The sequence below is a fragment of the Pleurodeles waltl genome, chromosome 4_2, assembly GCF_031143425.1.
Source record: "Pleurodeles waltl isolate 20211129_DDA chromosome 4_2, aPleWal1.hap1.20221129, whole genome shotgun sequence".
Classification (NCBI taxonomy): domain Eukaryota; kingdom Metazoa; phylum Chordata; class Amphibia; order Caudata; family Salamandridae; genus Pleurodeles; species Pleurodeles waltl.
In genome coordinates, this window is record NC_090443.1 from 1,068,246,225 (window position 1) to 1,068,262,343 (window position 16,119).

The following is a 16,119-nucleotide window of genomic DNA, read 5'->3' on the forward strand; positions in this document are numbered from 1 at the left end:
CCATTTTTCTCTATGTTTTACTCTGTAACTTTTTCCTGCAATGTCAGATTTTTTAAAGCAATATACCATTACGTCTGCTGGACTCTTCTGGTTGTGGGGATATAGAGGGCTTGTAGGTTCATCAAGAACCCTAGGTACCCAGAGCCAATAAATAAGCTGCACCTTGCAGTGGATTTTCATTCTATACCGGGTAAACAGCAATTCATTTGCTGAAATATAAAGAGTGAAAAATAGGTATCAAGGAAACCTTTGTGTTTCCAAAATAGGCACAAGATAAGGTGTTGAGAAGCAGTGGTTATTTGCACATCTCTGAATTCTGGGGTGCCAATACTAGCATGTGAATTACAGGGCATTTCTCAAATAGACGTCTTTTTTACACACTGTCTTATATTTGGAAGGAAAAAATGTAGAGAAAGACAAGGGGTAATAACACTTGTTTTGCTATTCTATGTTCCCCCAAGTCTCCTGATAAAAAAGGTGCCTCACTTGTGTGGGTAGGCCTAGCGCCCGCAACAGGAAGTGCCCCAAAACACAACGTCGACACATCCCATTTTTTGACAGAAAACAGAGCTGTTTTTTGCAAAGTGCCTACCTGTAGATTTTGGCCTCTAGCTCAGCCGGCACCTAGGGAAACCCACCAAACCGGTGCATTTTTGAAAACTAGAGACCTAGGGGAATCCAAGGAGGGTTGACTTGTGGGGCTCTCACCAGGTTCTGTTACCCAGAATTCTTTGCAAACCTCAAAATGTGGCCAAAAAAACACCTTTTCCTCACATTTCGGTGACAGAAAGTTCTGGAATCTGAGAGGAGCCACAAATGTCCTTCCCCCCAGCGTTCCATCAAGTCTCCCGATAAAAATGATACCTCACTTGTGTGGGTAGGCCTAGCGCCCGCGACAGGAAATGCCCCAAAACACAACGTGGACAAATCCCATTTTCTTATGCTTATTTTATTGAGAAAATGCATTTTTTTAAATTACATTTTTGGGTTTTTGTCTGAATTTCATTTATTTAAATAATTGTGATATGTTAGTGTGAATAAATGTTTGTCAATTTTTATGGTTGAGTTATTGCATGTAACATTGATGTATTCTTTTTGAATTGTTTAGTGCGTTATGTTTCTAGTATATTCATACATATATTTATTTATCAATTTATAGTATTGATTAAAACAATTTTTTACATGAAGTTTCATTTTTAAATTAGGTTTGATATACATTTTGATGATTTATATGTTAGTAAATGTTTACTTTTAACTGACTGCAAATATATTAAAGTTAATGTATTTTGAAATGATTTACTTATTACTTTAATATTTTTAGGTGATATATAATCTCTGTAAAGTATATGGAGACTTTTACAAACCCCGTGCGCCACTGGTGCGTCACTGTTAGTGATGCAGCGACGGCGCATAGTGCAGGCCCGTATCTACAAGGCCACGCAAAGACACTTTGCGTGACTTTTCATGGCCTTGTACGGTGTAAGGCCATGCAGCGCAAGGTACTGCGTTGCCTTACCGTGCGTCAGGGACGCGTACCATGAGCATTGCAGTGGGCGGTCCCATGCACCACCCACGGGGTTTGACGCATTCTCAGATTTACTAGAATCTGTAAACCTGGGAATACGTCTAAGCAGTACGCCTCCGCAGGAGAGGCGCGACGAGGGGAAATATCATTATTTCTCCTCATTGACTCCTCTTCCCATGAGCGCTGCATTCTGCAGCACACATAGAAAGAGGAAATGCCTCTCTGGATTGTTTTCTGTGCCGGAAGGGGTCTCTTCCTGCACAAAAACAATCCTGCTGACAATGCAGGCACCCACGGGTGCCTGCATTGGTGCTGAGCAGCCCATTCTACGCCAGCGCAGGGGGAAAGCACAGAAATGCACCGTATCTTGTAAATACGGTGCATTTCTGCCCTATCCTTGTGGCGCAGGGCAGCGCAGCACAGCAAGGTCACTTGCTGTGCCGGCCTGCGCCATGGGGCTTGTAAATATACCCCTACAGATTTTAAGCTATATATATTTATATGAATATGTTTTATTTACATTACTTGCTAAATCCTTTTTATTTTAATTTATTATTTTTTAGTTTGCTATTTTAAAAACATTATTAAAATACTATATACATTGAAAATGTGATATTCTTAATTTTAAGGATATAGGGGGTCAGCCAGGGTCGGAGGGAGCACCGCCAACAGGCTGGCGGTGCTCCACAGGGTATTCTGACCACGGCGGTTCAGCCGCGGTAAGAAATGGAAAACCGGCGGTCTCCCGCCGGTTTTCCGCTGCCCTGTAGAATCCTCCATGGCGGCGCAGCTCGCTGCGCCGCCATGGGGTTTCTGACACCCCATACCGCCATCCTGTTCCTGGCGGCAGAGCCGCCAGGAACAGGATGGCGATATGGGGTGTCGTGGGGCCCCTGGGGGCCCCTGCAGTGCCCATGCCAATGGCATGGGCACTGCAGGGGCCCCCGTAAGAGGGCCCCACTTTGTATTTCAGTGTCTGCTTTGCAGACACTGAAATACGCGACGGGTGCCACTGCACCCGTCGCACCTTCCCACTCCGCCAGCTCAATTCTGAGCCGGCGCCCTCGTGGGAAGGCCGTTTTGCACTGGGCTGGCGGGCGGCCTTTTGGCGGTCGCCCGCCAGTCCAGTGCAAAACCCAAAATACCCTCAGCGGTCTTTCGACCGCGGAGCGGTATTTTGGAGGGGGGAACTCTGGCGGGCGGCCTCCGCCGCCCGCCAGGGTGAGAATCACCCCCATAGTGTTTCACATTCTTGACACAATATTTGGTAATTTACATACAAAGTGTGTAAATGCACCATTTTTGTAGACACTATTTTTGACATGATATTGTTGTGTCATGATACTGTTCACTATATTTTTCCATACAGACATTGTAATGGTGAGCAGGCTCTATGTGTTCGTTACGGAAGACCTCATTTGATTTTATGGTTTGTTGCGGTGGATCATGAGTGCATGCTAGAGGGGCTGCTTATCTTCCATCCAACTTTCTCAAGTGAAGTGGATACAGGTTGTTTTGTAACATAATACATATAGGACCTTAAGGAATTAGTCCTGATGAATGCACTTGACTCATTTAGACGACAATGATGTGCAGAAACATGTTGACGTTATGATTTTGAGATAGGGTTCAGAACTGGGGATGCGGCCTCAGGACATTTGACTATATGTGGGGAAGACAGGAATAAATTGTATTGTGCTTTGACCCTGAATATTTTAGGGGCTCATTACGAGTTTGGTGGCCGAACAAGGTAACCGTCAAACTTGCGGGGATGATGCAGCCGTTAACCCGGCTGCCTCAACCCCCGTCATAATACGACCTTCCCGCCGGTCAGCCCGGGGGAAACAGTGCTATGGTATTGCTCTCGGCTCCCTTAAGGGAGCTGAAGCCAATACCATAGCACACCAGCACCTTTGGAATGCGCGCTGTCTGATAAGCATTGCGCATTCTGAGGGCGCTGGGAGGGGGGCCCCTGCACTTCCCATGATATGGTGGGCACTTCCTTTCCACCAGCCTTTTCAATGTGATTGAACCGCCATGAAAAGGCTGGCGGAAAGGGGACTCGTAATCGGTAATCGCGAGACTAACCATCGTTGGCCAGTCAGGAACCATGTTCCTGGTGGGGATGGCAGTCCCCTGGGGGTCGGACTGCCAGGGTTGTAATGTGGGGGTCGGACCACCTGGAGTGCAGTAGTCCAACCGCCACCATGAGACTGGCAGTCTCAAGACCACCAGCCTCGTAATCAGGCCCTTAGAGGCATATATACAAGCTCTAGCACTGCATTAATGTCGCTATAGTGTCATTTTTTTGCAATAAGCGGTGCAAAGGTGGCTTTTCCCCGTGCTCTATTTACAAACTGGCACAAGTGCTGCATTGCACCACTTTGCAACCCCTTGTGCCACATTATGGGCCTCATGACGAACCTGGCGGTCACTAGACCACCAGGTTCGCCGGTGGCAGTTAGACCTCCGCCAATGCTGCAGTCCGAGCACCACATTTCAATCCTGGCATTCGGGCCACCAGGGAACCGCCAAGGTCCTAATCCGCAAGTCAGTGCTGGAAGCAAAGCTGCCCTGGGGATTACCGCCAGTGATTGGCAACACCGCTATGAAAAGGCTGGCTGAGAACAGGTGCACGGGGGGCTGGGGGGGGGCCTGCTCTGCCCATGCCCTTGGCATCACTTGGCATGCCCTTGGCATCACTTGGCATGGACAGTGCAGGGTTCGCCCTGGCCAGCACCATTGCAATGTTCACTGTCTGCTTTGCAGACAGTGAACTTTGCGAGGGTGCTGGTGCACCCTGCAGGCCACAGCATTGCTGCTGGCTCGATTACAAGCCGGAGAAAATGCTGTAGCCTGTTTACCGCTAGGCCAGCGGGCAGAAACGTAGGTTTCTGCCTGCAGACCTAGCAGAAAACTTTATTAATTCCGGTGGGGAGGTCACCACGTAGGCTGTGGCCACCCTGTCTGGAGTTTGGCAGACAGAGTTTTCCATCCAACAATTTCGAAATCGTGCTCTATGCCAGCGTCAGGCTTGATGCATGCAAGGTGGAGGGGCGTTACGACAAAGAGAGGCCCAAAAAATGGCACAGTGAAATTTAGAACATTTCACTGCACCATTTTTTTGGACATTTTTAAAGCCTGCTCAGAGCAGGTGTTAATATGACGCACCCATTTTAATGCGCCTCCATGTGCTTTGCTGCACTAGTGGCAAAAATTTTTATGCTAGTGCAGCAAAGCGCCACAATAGCGTAAAAAATGTTTACGCTGTTGTCCTACCGACTTCCATGGTGTGCCGTTTTGTAAATACGGTGCAACCATGGTGTGACTAGGTGGGGCAGGGGTAACGCAAGAAAAGTGGTGCACCAGGACTGATGCGCCCCTTTATTGTGTTGGCACATTAACACTTCTAGCTGAGAGATTCAGAAACACATGTGCACCTATTAAATGTGTTTCTAGGTGTCAAATGGAGGGGCCCAAGGATGAAGCATGCCAGTAGGTGGGTGAGGGTCCTGTACAAAAACAAAGAAGGTTCCTATTGATGTTTATATTTGTGACTGTGTCGCTGAGCTGCACAGTAAAAATATAAACATGAGTAGGAAGCTATTCTATTGGACTGCTGGGCACACAGGAACGGCACTGCTGCAGTGTTTGAGTAGGTGGGGTGTGTGGTACTCTCCTGGCTCCTCTCTCTCCCCAGACACCTTGTAGAATCTGTTCCATGCAGACCACAGTGAGTGATGCAGAGTTCCTTGTAGGAGGTTCTCCTTGCTTCTGTCAAGCAGTGGCTGGGCTGGTTTCCTCCTGCGGTTACAGGTGCAGAAGCCGGGATGGTGTTGTTAGTGTGTTGCAGCGTGTGATGCTGGTGCCTAGGATTGCCAGGGTTCAGAATCATATACATTACACTAATAAAGTAGCTTGGTTGTTCAATACAGGGATTCTAGAGAGTTGCATGGAGTCATCAGCGTATCCACCAAGAGTGTCCAAACATTACTGCGCTTCAGGAAGGAGCCGAGGGCGCAACTCTTCAAGGAGCACAAGACAATGTGATAACAGTCCACACACCAGCCACCTCTCAAGTCACTTGTTGACTATACACCTTGGCTGTGACCCTGTAGAGCGCTCCACGGATTGGCTACATTCACACATTACAAATAGGTCATACATAAATATAATTCTAGTTACATACATATATGTTTAGTTACATATGGCCATCTACAGTGTGTATATTAACCCTATGAGCTTCATCACAGGCTTAACAGCCAGATTAGGGTAAATAATTCTGAATATATGTCAAGACGTTGGCCCAAAAAGAGACCCAATGACAGAGGTACCAATGAAACCTGTCTGCCGGCACAGGCACACGGCTGGAGTGTGTAGTGTGTTGAGTAGAAGTGTGTGCTGTGTTTTTCTTTACATAGGACGCATCCTTCTGTATAGACCTGTTTGGGTGGTTATATTAAATAAAGTCGATAATACATTCCTTATTTATAGGGTTTCGACGAGGGCAGCGCAGCAAGTCACCTTGATGTGCTGCCCTGGGTCAGAGGGAAAGGGCAGGAATGCACCCTACCTCTGGGGAAGTAGGGATATTTCTCCTACTTGTGCCTCCTGTTGTGAGGATAAGGTTTTGGCACATCGTCAGGTTTACAAAGCCTTGTAAATCTGGGGCAGCATCAAAATCCATGGGTGTTGCATGGAAAAATCTACTGCAACACACATAGAACGCCTCCCTTGTGCGGAATACGGCATGGCTGCGATTTGCTCTGCCTTACCTTACTCCATGTCTATCTGGCCACTTAAACCACAGAAAGTGGCTTTGCGTGACCTCACCTATATGAATATATGATTTCAAGGTCTGTGCTGCCGTTGCGTCACAAAAAGTGGTGGAACAGCGGCGCAAGAGGTTCGTAAATATCCCCCTTAGTATGTCTTGTGCATTAATTTCACCCATGAGGTCCGGATTGTAAACACGACTGGTTGAAGTTCCCCCCACACCACTACCACCTACCCCAGAGGAGGAGGAAGAGGAAGACTCGAAGCGCCATGGTGACCATCATCCGTTTCAGGGGTTCAAATGTCTCCTTCAGCATCACTTCTGGAGAGGAAACATCTGTCTGTGAAGAGAGAGAACACATGTGTGGTTAGAAAGGTGTGTGAAACCCAGCTGATATCACTGGAGACCAGTGCCCTGAGCTGGACTGACCACACCCGACCTAAGGAGAAGCCACCGGAGGATTAAAGAGGATGAGTGGACCAGTCCTGAGACCCTGGGAGACCCCTCAGATACAGGGACAGAGGAGTAGCTAGAACGTATGAGATACAGGGAGAGACCTCTTGGTGGGCTCTTCCCTGGGAGACCCCTCCGATACAGGGACAGAGAGGTAGATAGAATGTATGAGATACAGGGAGAGACTTCTAGGGGGGGGGCTCTCCCCAGGGAGACCCCTCAGATACAGGGACAGATGAGTAAATAGAACGTATGAGATACAGGGAGAGACTTCTAGGGGGGGCTCTTCCCAGGGAGACCCCTTAGATACAGGGACAGAGGACTAAATAGAACGTATAATATACAGGGAGGACCTCTTGGGGGGCTCTTCCTTGGGAGACCCTGGGAGACCCCTCAGATACAGGGACAGAGAACTAGATAGAACGTATGAGATACAGAGAGAGACCTTTTGGGGGACTCTTCCCTGGGAGACCCCTCAGATACAGGGACAGAGGAGTAAATAGAACGTATGAGATACAGGGAGAGACCTCTTGGGGGGCTCTTCCCTGGGAGACCCCTCAGAGGCAGGAACGGAGGATTAGATAGAACGTATGAGATACAGGGAGAACCTCTTGGGGGGCTCTTACCTGGGAGACCCCTCAGATAAAGGGACAGAGAGGTAGATAGAATGTACGAGATACAGGGAGAGACCTCTAGGGGGGCTCTTCCCTGGGATACCCCTCAGATACAGGGACAGAGGAGTAGCTAGAACGTATGAGATACAGGGAGAGACTTCTAGGGGGGGCTCTTCCCAGGGAGACCCCTTAGATACAGGGACAGAGGACTAAATAGAACGTATAATATACAGGGAGGACCTCTTGGAGGGCTCTTCCCTGGGAGACCCCTCAGAGGCAGGAACGGAGGAGCAGATAGAACGTATGAGATACAGGGAGGACCTCTTGGGGGGCTCTGCAGAAGAAGAGTGGACTCTGTTTGAGACCCAAAGATGCCTCCTAGGGGGCAAGGGGAGGGGACTGGACCGGCCCCACAAGTCACGGGGTGAACCACTCAAATGCTGGGGGCAGAAGAGTGATGGGGAAAACCAGTCAAAAGTGGGATGATTGGAGCTGTACCCTACTGCCAAGGCTTAAATATGATAAAACTGATGTACAGTTGGTCTGGTAATTGTCTGAGGTGGTCTGGTGGGCAGAAAAATATGATCAGATGAATTGCAGTCCAGAGTACCAGTGGCTGAAATTAATTAAAAGAATCCACCCAACACTTTGTTGTTTTCCACAGAGCTGTGACCGAAGTGGGAGGGGCATGAGCAGAGGTGGGTGCTGGGCTCACAACGCCACAAAGGGGCATGAGCAGAAGTGTGTCCCGGGCTCACAATGCCACAAAGGGGCATGAGCAGAAGTAGGTGCCGGGCTCACAGCGCCACAAAGGGGCAGGAGCAGAAGTGGGTCCCGGGCTCACAGCGCCACAAAGGGGCATGAGCAGAAGTGGGTCCCGGGCTCACAACGCCACAAAGGGGCAGGAGCAGAAGTGGGTCCCGGGCTCACAGCGCCACAAAGGGGCATGAGCAGAAGTGTGTCCCGGGCTCACAACGCCACAAAGGGGCATGAGCAGAAGTGGGTGCCGGGCTCACAGCGCCACAAAGGGGCATGAGCAGAAGTGGGTCCCGGGCTCACAACGCCACAAAGGGGCATGAGCAGAAGTGGGTCCCGGGCTCACAACGCCACAAAGGGGCATGAGCAGAAGTGGGTCCCGGGCTCACAGCGCCACAAAGGGGCATGAGCAGAAGTGGGTCCCGGGCTCACAATGCCACAAAGGGGCATGAGCAGAAGTGTGTGCCGGGCTCACATCGCCACAAAGGGGCATGAGCAGAAGTGGGTCCCGGGCTCACAACGCCACAAAGGGGCATGAGCAGAAGTGGGTCGTGGGCTCACATCGCCACAAAGGGGCATGAGCACAAGTGGGTGCCTGGCTCACAACGCCACAAAGGGGCATGAGCAGAAGTGGGTGCTGGGCTCACAACGCCACAAAGGGGCATGAGCAGAAGTGGGTGCCGGGCTCACAGGGCCACAAAGGGGCATGAGCAGAAGTGGGTCCCGGGCTCACAGCGCCACAAAGGGGCATGAGCAGAAGTGGGTGCCGGCCTCACAACGCCACAAAGGGGCATGAGCAGAAGTGGGTCCCGGGCTCACAGCGCCACAAAGGGGCATGAGCACAAGTGGGTGCCAGGCTCACAACGCCACAAAGGGGCATGAGCACAAGTGGGTGCTGGGCTCACAACGCCACAAAGGAGCATGAGCACAAGTGGGTGCTGGGCTCACAACGCCACAAAGGGGCATGAGCAGAAGTGGGTCCCGGGCTCACAACGCCACAAAGGGGCATGAGCAGAAGTGGGTGCCGGGCTTACAACGCCACAAAGGAGCATGAGCAGAAGTGGGTCCCGGGCTCACAGCGCCACAAAGGGGCATGAGCAGAAGTGGGTGCCGGGCTTACAACGCCACAAAGGAGCATGAGCACAAGTGGGTGCTGGGCTCACAACGCCACAAAGGGGCATGAGCAGAAGTGGGTGCCGGGCTTACAACGCCACAAAGGAGCATGAGCACAAGTGGGTGCTGGGCTCACAACGCCACAAAGGGGCATGAGCCGAAGTGGTTCCCGGGCTCACAACGCCACAGGAACTGAACTACACCGGGTTGTTGAGGCATGGGCGGGTGGAAGCCAGTCTTGGATTACTTGTGTTCCTGCTCAGAGGGAATCTGTCCTGGCGGGTGGCACTTGAACCTTTCCCATGGGAGAGGGTTCAGGAAGAGAAATGTCCCATTCAAAGCTCACCCTCCACTCCGTGGTCCAGACCAGAGAAGGTTACTTTTACAGGAGCACATTGTAGTGTTAGTAGCATTAATACCTTAATACTGTGTAATTCAGGCCCGTCTGTTGCCACTTGCGACCCTCTGTTGATCTGTAGGGCTTGACCCATAGGGTCTTAACACAAACATTGTAGCAGACAGCCCTGACCCTACAATCCCTACAATCCGTTCCTCGTGCCTAAGTGATTGTGGTTTCATAGTCACAACACTGCACCTGTCCCTCCAGAGCCTTAGAAGGGTCCATATATGATAATCAGAGAAACGGGCCTTTCAATTCCAACAAAAAACATTTCTTTCGATTCCCAAGCAATGGGCTCAATATTCCGAAAACCAATGTAGCCTTTAGAGCAAAACTCCCCAAACTGGGAGATGTTAGGATCGTAAAATCAGGAGCTCCCAGGAAACACAGAGTACAGTGTTGCACACCCTCAGTAATGTTTGAAAACACAGGGTACAGTGTTGCACACTCAGAGCGATGTTTGAAAACACAGGGTACAGTGTTGCACACTCAGAGCGATGTTTGAAAACACAGGGTACAGTGTTACACACCCACAGCGATGTTTGAAAACACAGGGTAGAGTGTCACACACCCTCAGTAATGTTTGAACACACAGGGTACAGTATCGCACACCCACAGCAAAGTTTCAAAACACAGGATAAGGTGTTGCACACACACATCAACGTTTGAAAACACAGGGTACAGTGTTGCACACCCACAGCAAAGTTTGAAAACACAGGGTACAGTGTCACACACCGTGAGTAATGTTTGAAAAACAGGGTACACTGTTGCACACCCACAGCAATGTTTGAAAACACATGGTAGAGTGTCGCACACACACAGCAATGTTTGAAAACACAGGGTACAGTGTCACACACCGTGAGTAATGTTTGAAAAACAGGGTACACTGTTGCACACCCACAGCAATGTTTGAAAACACATGGTAGAGTGTCGCACACACACAGCAATGTTTGAAAACACAGGGTACAGTGTCACACACCGTGAGTAATGTTTGAAAAACAGGGTACACTGTTGCACACCCACAACAATGTTTGAAAATACATGGTATAGTGTCACGCACCCTCAGTATGTTTGAAAACACAGGGTAGATTGTCTCACACACATACACATCAATGTTTGAAACCACAGGGTAGAGTGTCACACACCCACAGCAATGTTTGGAAACACAGGCTACAGTGTTGCACACACACACACACCAATGTTTGAAAACACAGAGTACAGCATCACACACCCACAGCAAAGTTTGAAAACACAGGGTAGAGTGTCGCACACACCCAGCAATGTTTGAAAACACTGGGTACAGTGTCACACACCCTGAGTAATGTTTGAAACACAAGCTACAGTGTTGCACACCCACAACAATGTTTGAAAATACAGGGTATAGTGTCACACAACCTCAGCAATGTTTGAAAACACAAGGTAGAGTGTCACACACCCACAGCAATGTTTGAAAACACAAGGTACAGTGTCCCATACTAATGTTTGAAAACACAGAGTGGTGGGCAGAGAAGAGGGACAGAGTGGGCGAACAGAGTGGAGGGCAGAGAGGAGGGACATATTGGAGGGACAGAGTGGTGGGCAGAAGGAGGGATAGAGTGGAGGGGCGAAGAGGAGGGCAGAGTGGAGGGCCAGAGAGGAGGTCAGAGTGGGGGGCAGAGTGGAGGGCAGAGCAGAGGGCAGAGTGGAGGGGAGAAAGGAGGGCATAGTGAAGGAACAGAGTGGAGGGACAGAGTGGTGGGCAGAGAGGAGGGACAGGTTGGAGGGCAGAGAGGAGGGCAGAGTGTAGGGATACAGTTGAGTTGACCCTGAGGCCCGGCTGTGTCCTGCCAGTAACTCACATCTATTGTTCCTGTCACAGTTCTGGCTTTGACTGTACGTCAACACCTTGCAAAGCCCAACATATGAGTCACCTACAGACCTCAGATTACAGTTGACAGATTACAGACTCCTTTAATGGAAGATTACAGAGGCCAGATTACAGACTACTTTAATGGAAGATTACAGAGGCCATATTACAGACTCCTTTCACAGAATATTACAGAGGCCAGATTACAGACTCATTTCACAGAAGATTACAGAGGCCAGTGTCTTTAACAAAAGATTACAGAGGCCAGATTACAGATTACAGACTCCTTTCACATAAAATTACAGAGGCCAGGGCCCTTTAAATAAAGGCGTGCAGCTGAAAGAAGCCGTTGACATGAGAAGAGTTACTGGATCCATTTAACAAACAACTACAGCTCCCAGAGGCCTTCAACAGACCCAGAGCGCTATGCAGACCTCCCAGCTCCCACCGCACCCCAGGTGTGATCTTGGCTCACTCCTGACCTTAAATTTACCTTTTAGACCCGAAACAATCTGCAGAAGAGAGAGGGGGTCCAGTCTGCGGCTCATGTCCCCTCCACACCCCCAGCCAGCTCATGTCATTGGATGGAGGAAGCTCAGGCAGACCCCAAAGACATCAGACCCCCCCCCCCCTCCCCGCGGGCCTGCTGGTAGAGAAGTGAAAGCACCTACCTGAGGGGAGTGCAGCAGGGGAGGGTCACGCGGCTGTGCCCCTTCTCTGAAGGAACCTTTACTGCTCCATCCTCAGGATCTGTGCGCCTCGAAGCCAGGCCAGAGCCTCTGTCAGCACTAACCTCTGTGCACCTCGAAGCTAGGCCAGCGCCTCTGTCAGCACTAACCTCTGTGTGCCTGGAAGCCAGGCCAGCGCCTCTTTCAGCACTAACCACTAACCTCTGTGTGCCTCGAAGCCAGCGCAGAGCCTTTGTCAGCACTAACCGCTGTGCGCCTGGAAGCCAGCCCAGAGCCTTTGTCAGCACTAACCTCTGTGCGCCCAGAAGCCAGCCCAGCGCCTCTGTCAGCACTAACCTATGTGTGCCTGGAAGCCAGGCCAGCGCCTCTTTCAGCACTAACCACTAACCTCTGTGTGCCTCGAAGCCAGCGCAGAGCCTTTGTCAGCACTAACCTCTGTGCGCCTGGAAGCCAGTCCAGCGCCTCTCTGCAGTGAACTGTGCGCCTGGAAGCCAGCCCAGCGCCTCTCTGCAGTGAACTGTGCGCCTGGAAACCAGGCCAGCGCCTCGCTCGCTGCAGACAGAAGGGATCCGTGCAAGGTCACCTTCAGTGTGCAAGATCACACGACTGGTCGGACAGGTCATTCACTCGCCCCTGAAGCCACTCAACAGGTTTAGGGCTCCCCCCTTCCCCTCCCCCTCAGCCCTGGAGACAAACTCTGTGCTTGGACCTTCCCTCACTTCTCGCTTCCTCATTGCTGGGCTGTTTACCACACAAGACTCGAGGTGGGGGGCCCCCTCCTAGCAGAGTTCACTCCTGGGTGAGAGCTGTGACTGAATATAACTGGGGCCCTCAGTCTGAGCGGCACCAGGCCGGTCCACGTGCCCCCAGGAGCCCTTGTTATTATCCGAGATGTTGAACATGTCCAAGGCTTCTCATCCCAGCAGATGGTACAGACCCTGTGCCATCGATGTGAGACATGGAATACCGTGCCTTGTGCTACCCGACGCGGTTGACACCCCACAATACCGTGCCCTGTGCCTCGTCTTCATGGGTGAGACACAACAATACAGTGCCCCGTGCCAGCCTACGTGGGTGAGACACAACAATACAGTGCCCCGTGCCTCGCCTTCATGAGTGAGACACAACAATACAGTGCCCCGTGCCAGCCTATGTGGGTGAGACACAACAATACAGTGCCCCTATGCCACACCCACGTGGGTGAGACATAGCAATACAGTGCCTTGCCTTCATGGGTGAGACACAATAATTCAGTGCCCTGTGCCACTCCTTTATGGGTGGGACCCAACAATACAGTGCCCTGTGCCACCCACTCAGTGCTTAATTTGTAAATAAAAACGTGCCGGTGCCCAAAGCCCACCTCTTAAACATGCGGCTGCTGCATTTAAATGTGCGAGCATGGAATACTGAGACAGCGTAATCCTGAAGCCATCGCGGGCCTCTTCAATCCATTTACAGCCACTCCCTGCCCCTTCAGCTCACTCTGCAGCTTCCTGCTTTCTAACTTTCTGACTCTTTTTCGTTTTTCCCTTCTTCCGTGTTTCCTATGTGTGTCTTTTGCTCGCAGCAAATGCTTGAGGCAGAAGACTAAGCGCCCGCCCTCAAAAATAAGTGCTGGTGCTTAGCACCGGAAACAACAAGCACAAATTAAGCACTGCACCCACTTAAGTAGCACTTCAAACATATCTCAAGACTGTCATTGCAGAGCATGTGTGTACAATTTGAACTGCCATTTTGACATGGTAAAATAAACTTTTTGCCAAGCCTCAACCAAGTTTGTCTTTACCACTGATGCCCTCCTTGGTTTCCACTTCCTGTCAACCACCAGCTACCTGGGCCAAATTTAGAACTGGACGAGGGACACTGTGTCCAGATTATTTCTTACTCAGGAGTCTTCACAGAGCCCCGAGTGCCATCTTTCACCCTCCTTAAGTGCTATGATTGTGAAGCCAGCTCCAAAGAGGGACAGGTAGTCAAACCCAATGAAAGCCTGATCCCTGCCAGCCATTGCTTTGCACATGCGTAACCAACGCATTTTATTGCGGTGATGCTGAGACTGGCATTAAAGTGCGTTTGTCTAATCAATGATGCATGGCACTTGGCAGGGCTGCTCGTCTGACCCCTGCCAGACATTACTTTGTACTTCCTGCACCCCTCCCCCAGAGGCCAGTCTGACAAGTTCGTCTTCGGAGTATCCTGAAGCACATGTGACTGGGTTCTGCCCTAGGACAGGTTCAAGGTGTTCAGAGCGTCAGGCCATGGACTCCAAGGCACCTACCTCCTTTGTGGGGGAGACACAGGTTCAGGAAACTACACAACATATCAGAGAAATGCGTCCACCCTGTCATGCACAGGGTCATATATCCAGCAGCTATCATCCTCAAGCAGATGGCCGGGTGAAAGGAGTAAATTACGTAATCAAACAATATTTACGCTGTATGCTCATGTAATATTACCCTGATTAGATTAGATGGATTCACATGGCAGAATTTGTTTCTGATAATTTGCTTCACAGTGCTGTTCACTAATCATGTTGCACCTATGGATTTCATCCTTGAGGGCTGCCCATTGGTAAAGCACTCTCAGCCTCTTCAGTGCCTCACTTCTGAACAAATTATGATCTGTTCATCAAAATGGCATCAGAAACCTGAGTACACAAAGTATGCAGATAGTCATTGTCATTCTTCTCCAAATTATCAAGTTGGCAACATGATTTGACTTTCTGCAGATTACTTACGGCTACCTGGTTATCTATCAAAGTTTACTCAACATTTTGTAGTCCCCTTTCTGTCTCCCAGGCAATCCCTACTGACTCTGGTGTATTCATCCTGTTTTACAGATTTCCATTTAAAACCACTGTGACTCCTCTGAGAGAAGCACCTCATCCTGTTCCGGTAGCGGTGAAAGAAAACATTGTGGCCCATATTTATGGGCTTTGGGAGCAGAGCACCTTGCTGCACTGTCCTGCGTCAGTAGGAAAGGGCGGGAATGCACCGTATTTAAGCAATACTGCACACTCCTGCCCTTTCCCACTGCACGGGCCTTTTGGGCAGCCTACAACCAAGTCAGACCGCCCTGCGCGATGGCGCAAGGTTGTCTGCGGTGTAGGCTGGATTGCTTGTGTTCAGGAAGGGACACCTTCCTGCACAAAAACAATCTTGAGATGCATATTCCTCTTTCTATGTGTGACATAGAAAGAGGAAGAAATGAGGAGAAATAAAGATATTTCTCCACAATGCACCTCCCCAGGGGAGGTCTAAGTTTTTGGCGCATTCCCAGGTACACCAACTCTTGTAAATTTGGAGATGCATCAAAATCATGGGTGTTGCGTGGGAAAACCAATGCAAAGCCCATGCATCACCTCCCTGGTGCAAGGTAAGGCAACGCAGCGATCTGCGCTGCCTTGCTTTATTCCATATTTACAAGGACATTCAAAGCTACGCAAAGTGACTTTGGGTGGTCTCATAGATAGGAATTCAAAGTTTGCACTGCCGGAACGTCACAAAAAGTGATGCAACTGAAGCATAAATGTGCCCCCTGACTGTGAAGCTAATGCCGCCCTGGACTCCTGTATCCAGTTTTTGGTGTCTTGGAAAGGATATGGTCTAAGTGAACGATCATGGGAGCATTTTTCTTTTGCGCATGCTACCAGGCTGGTACTCTCTCTCTTCTCATTTTACCTTGGAAGCCTGGGGACCTTTCTAGGAAGGAGGTTACTGTTGGAATTCAGCATTAACCACAGCATTGCACTAGGCTGCATGTGACCACTTACGTACAGAGGGCTGTTCCTGAGTCAAGAATTCACCAATGACAGCTGTGGAACCAGGAATTTTCTGCATGCGCGGTCTCCATATTGGGAAGAGAAAGGGGTTGCACAGAATGGGCACTACGGAGTGACCCATTGGCCAGTGACCACACAAACTTTGATGATTGCAATAAGTCTAAC

General features: G+C 50.0%; 1 protein-coding gene across 1 annotated transcript in view; it reads right to left on the bottom strand.

Moving 5' to 3' along the window:
* Positions 1-12,783, bottom strand: part of LOC138293777 (mucin-2-like) — a 33,529-nt gene extending 20,746 nt beyond the window's left edge. The window contains exons 1-2 of the mRNA XM_069233119.1: positions 12,607-12,783; positions 6,537-6,642 (exon numbers count right to left, since the gene is read on the bottom strand). Coding sequence (XP_069089220.1) covers positions 6,537-6,618 — 82 coding nt within the window. The 5' untranslated portion in view covers positions 6,619-6,642; positions 12,607-12,783. The remainder of the gene's footprint in view (positions 1-6,536; positions 6,643-12,606) is intronic.
* Between the last annotated feature and the right edge of the window lie 3,336 nt (positions 12,784-16,119).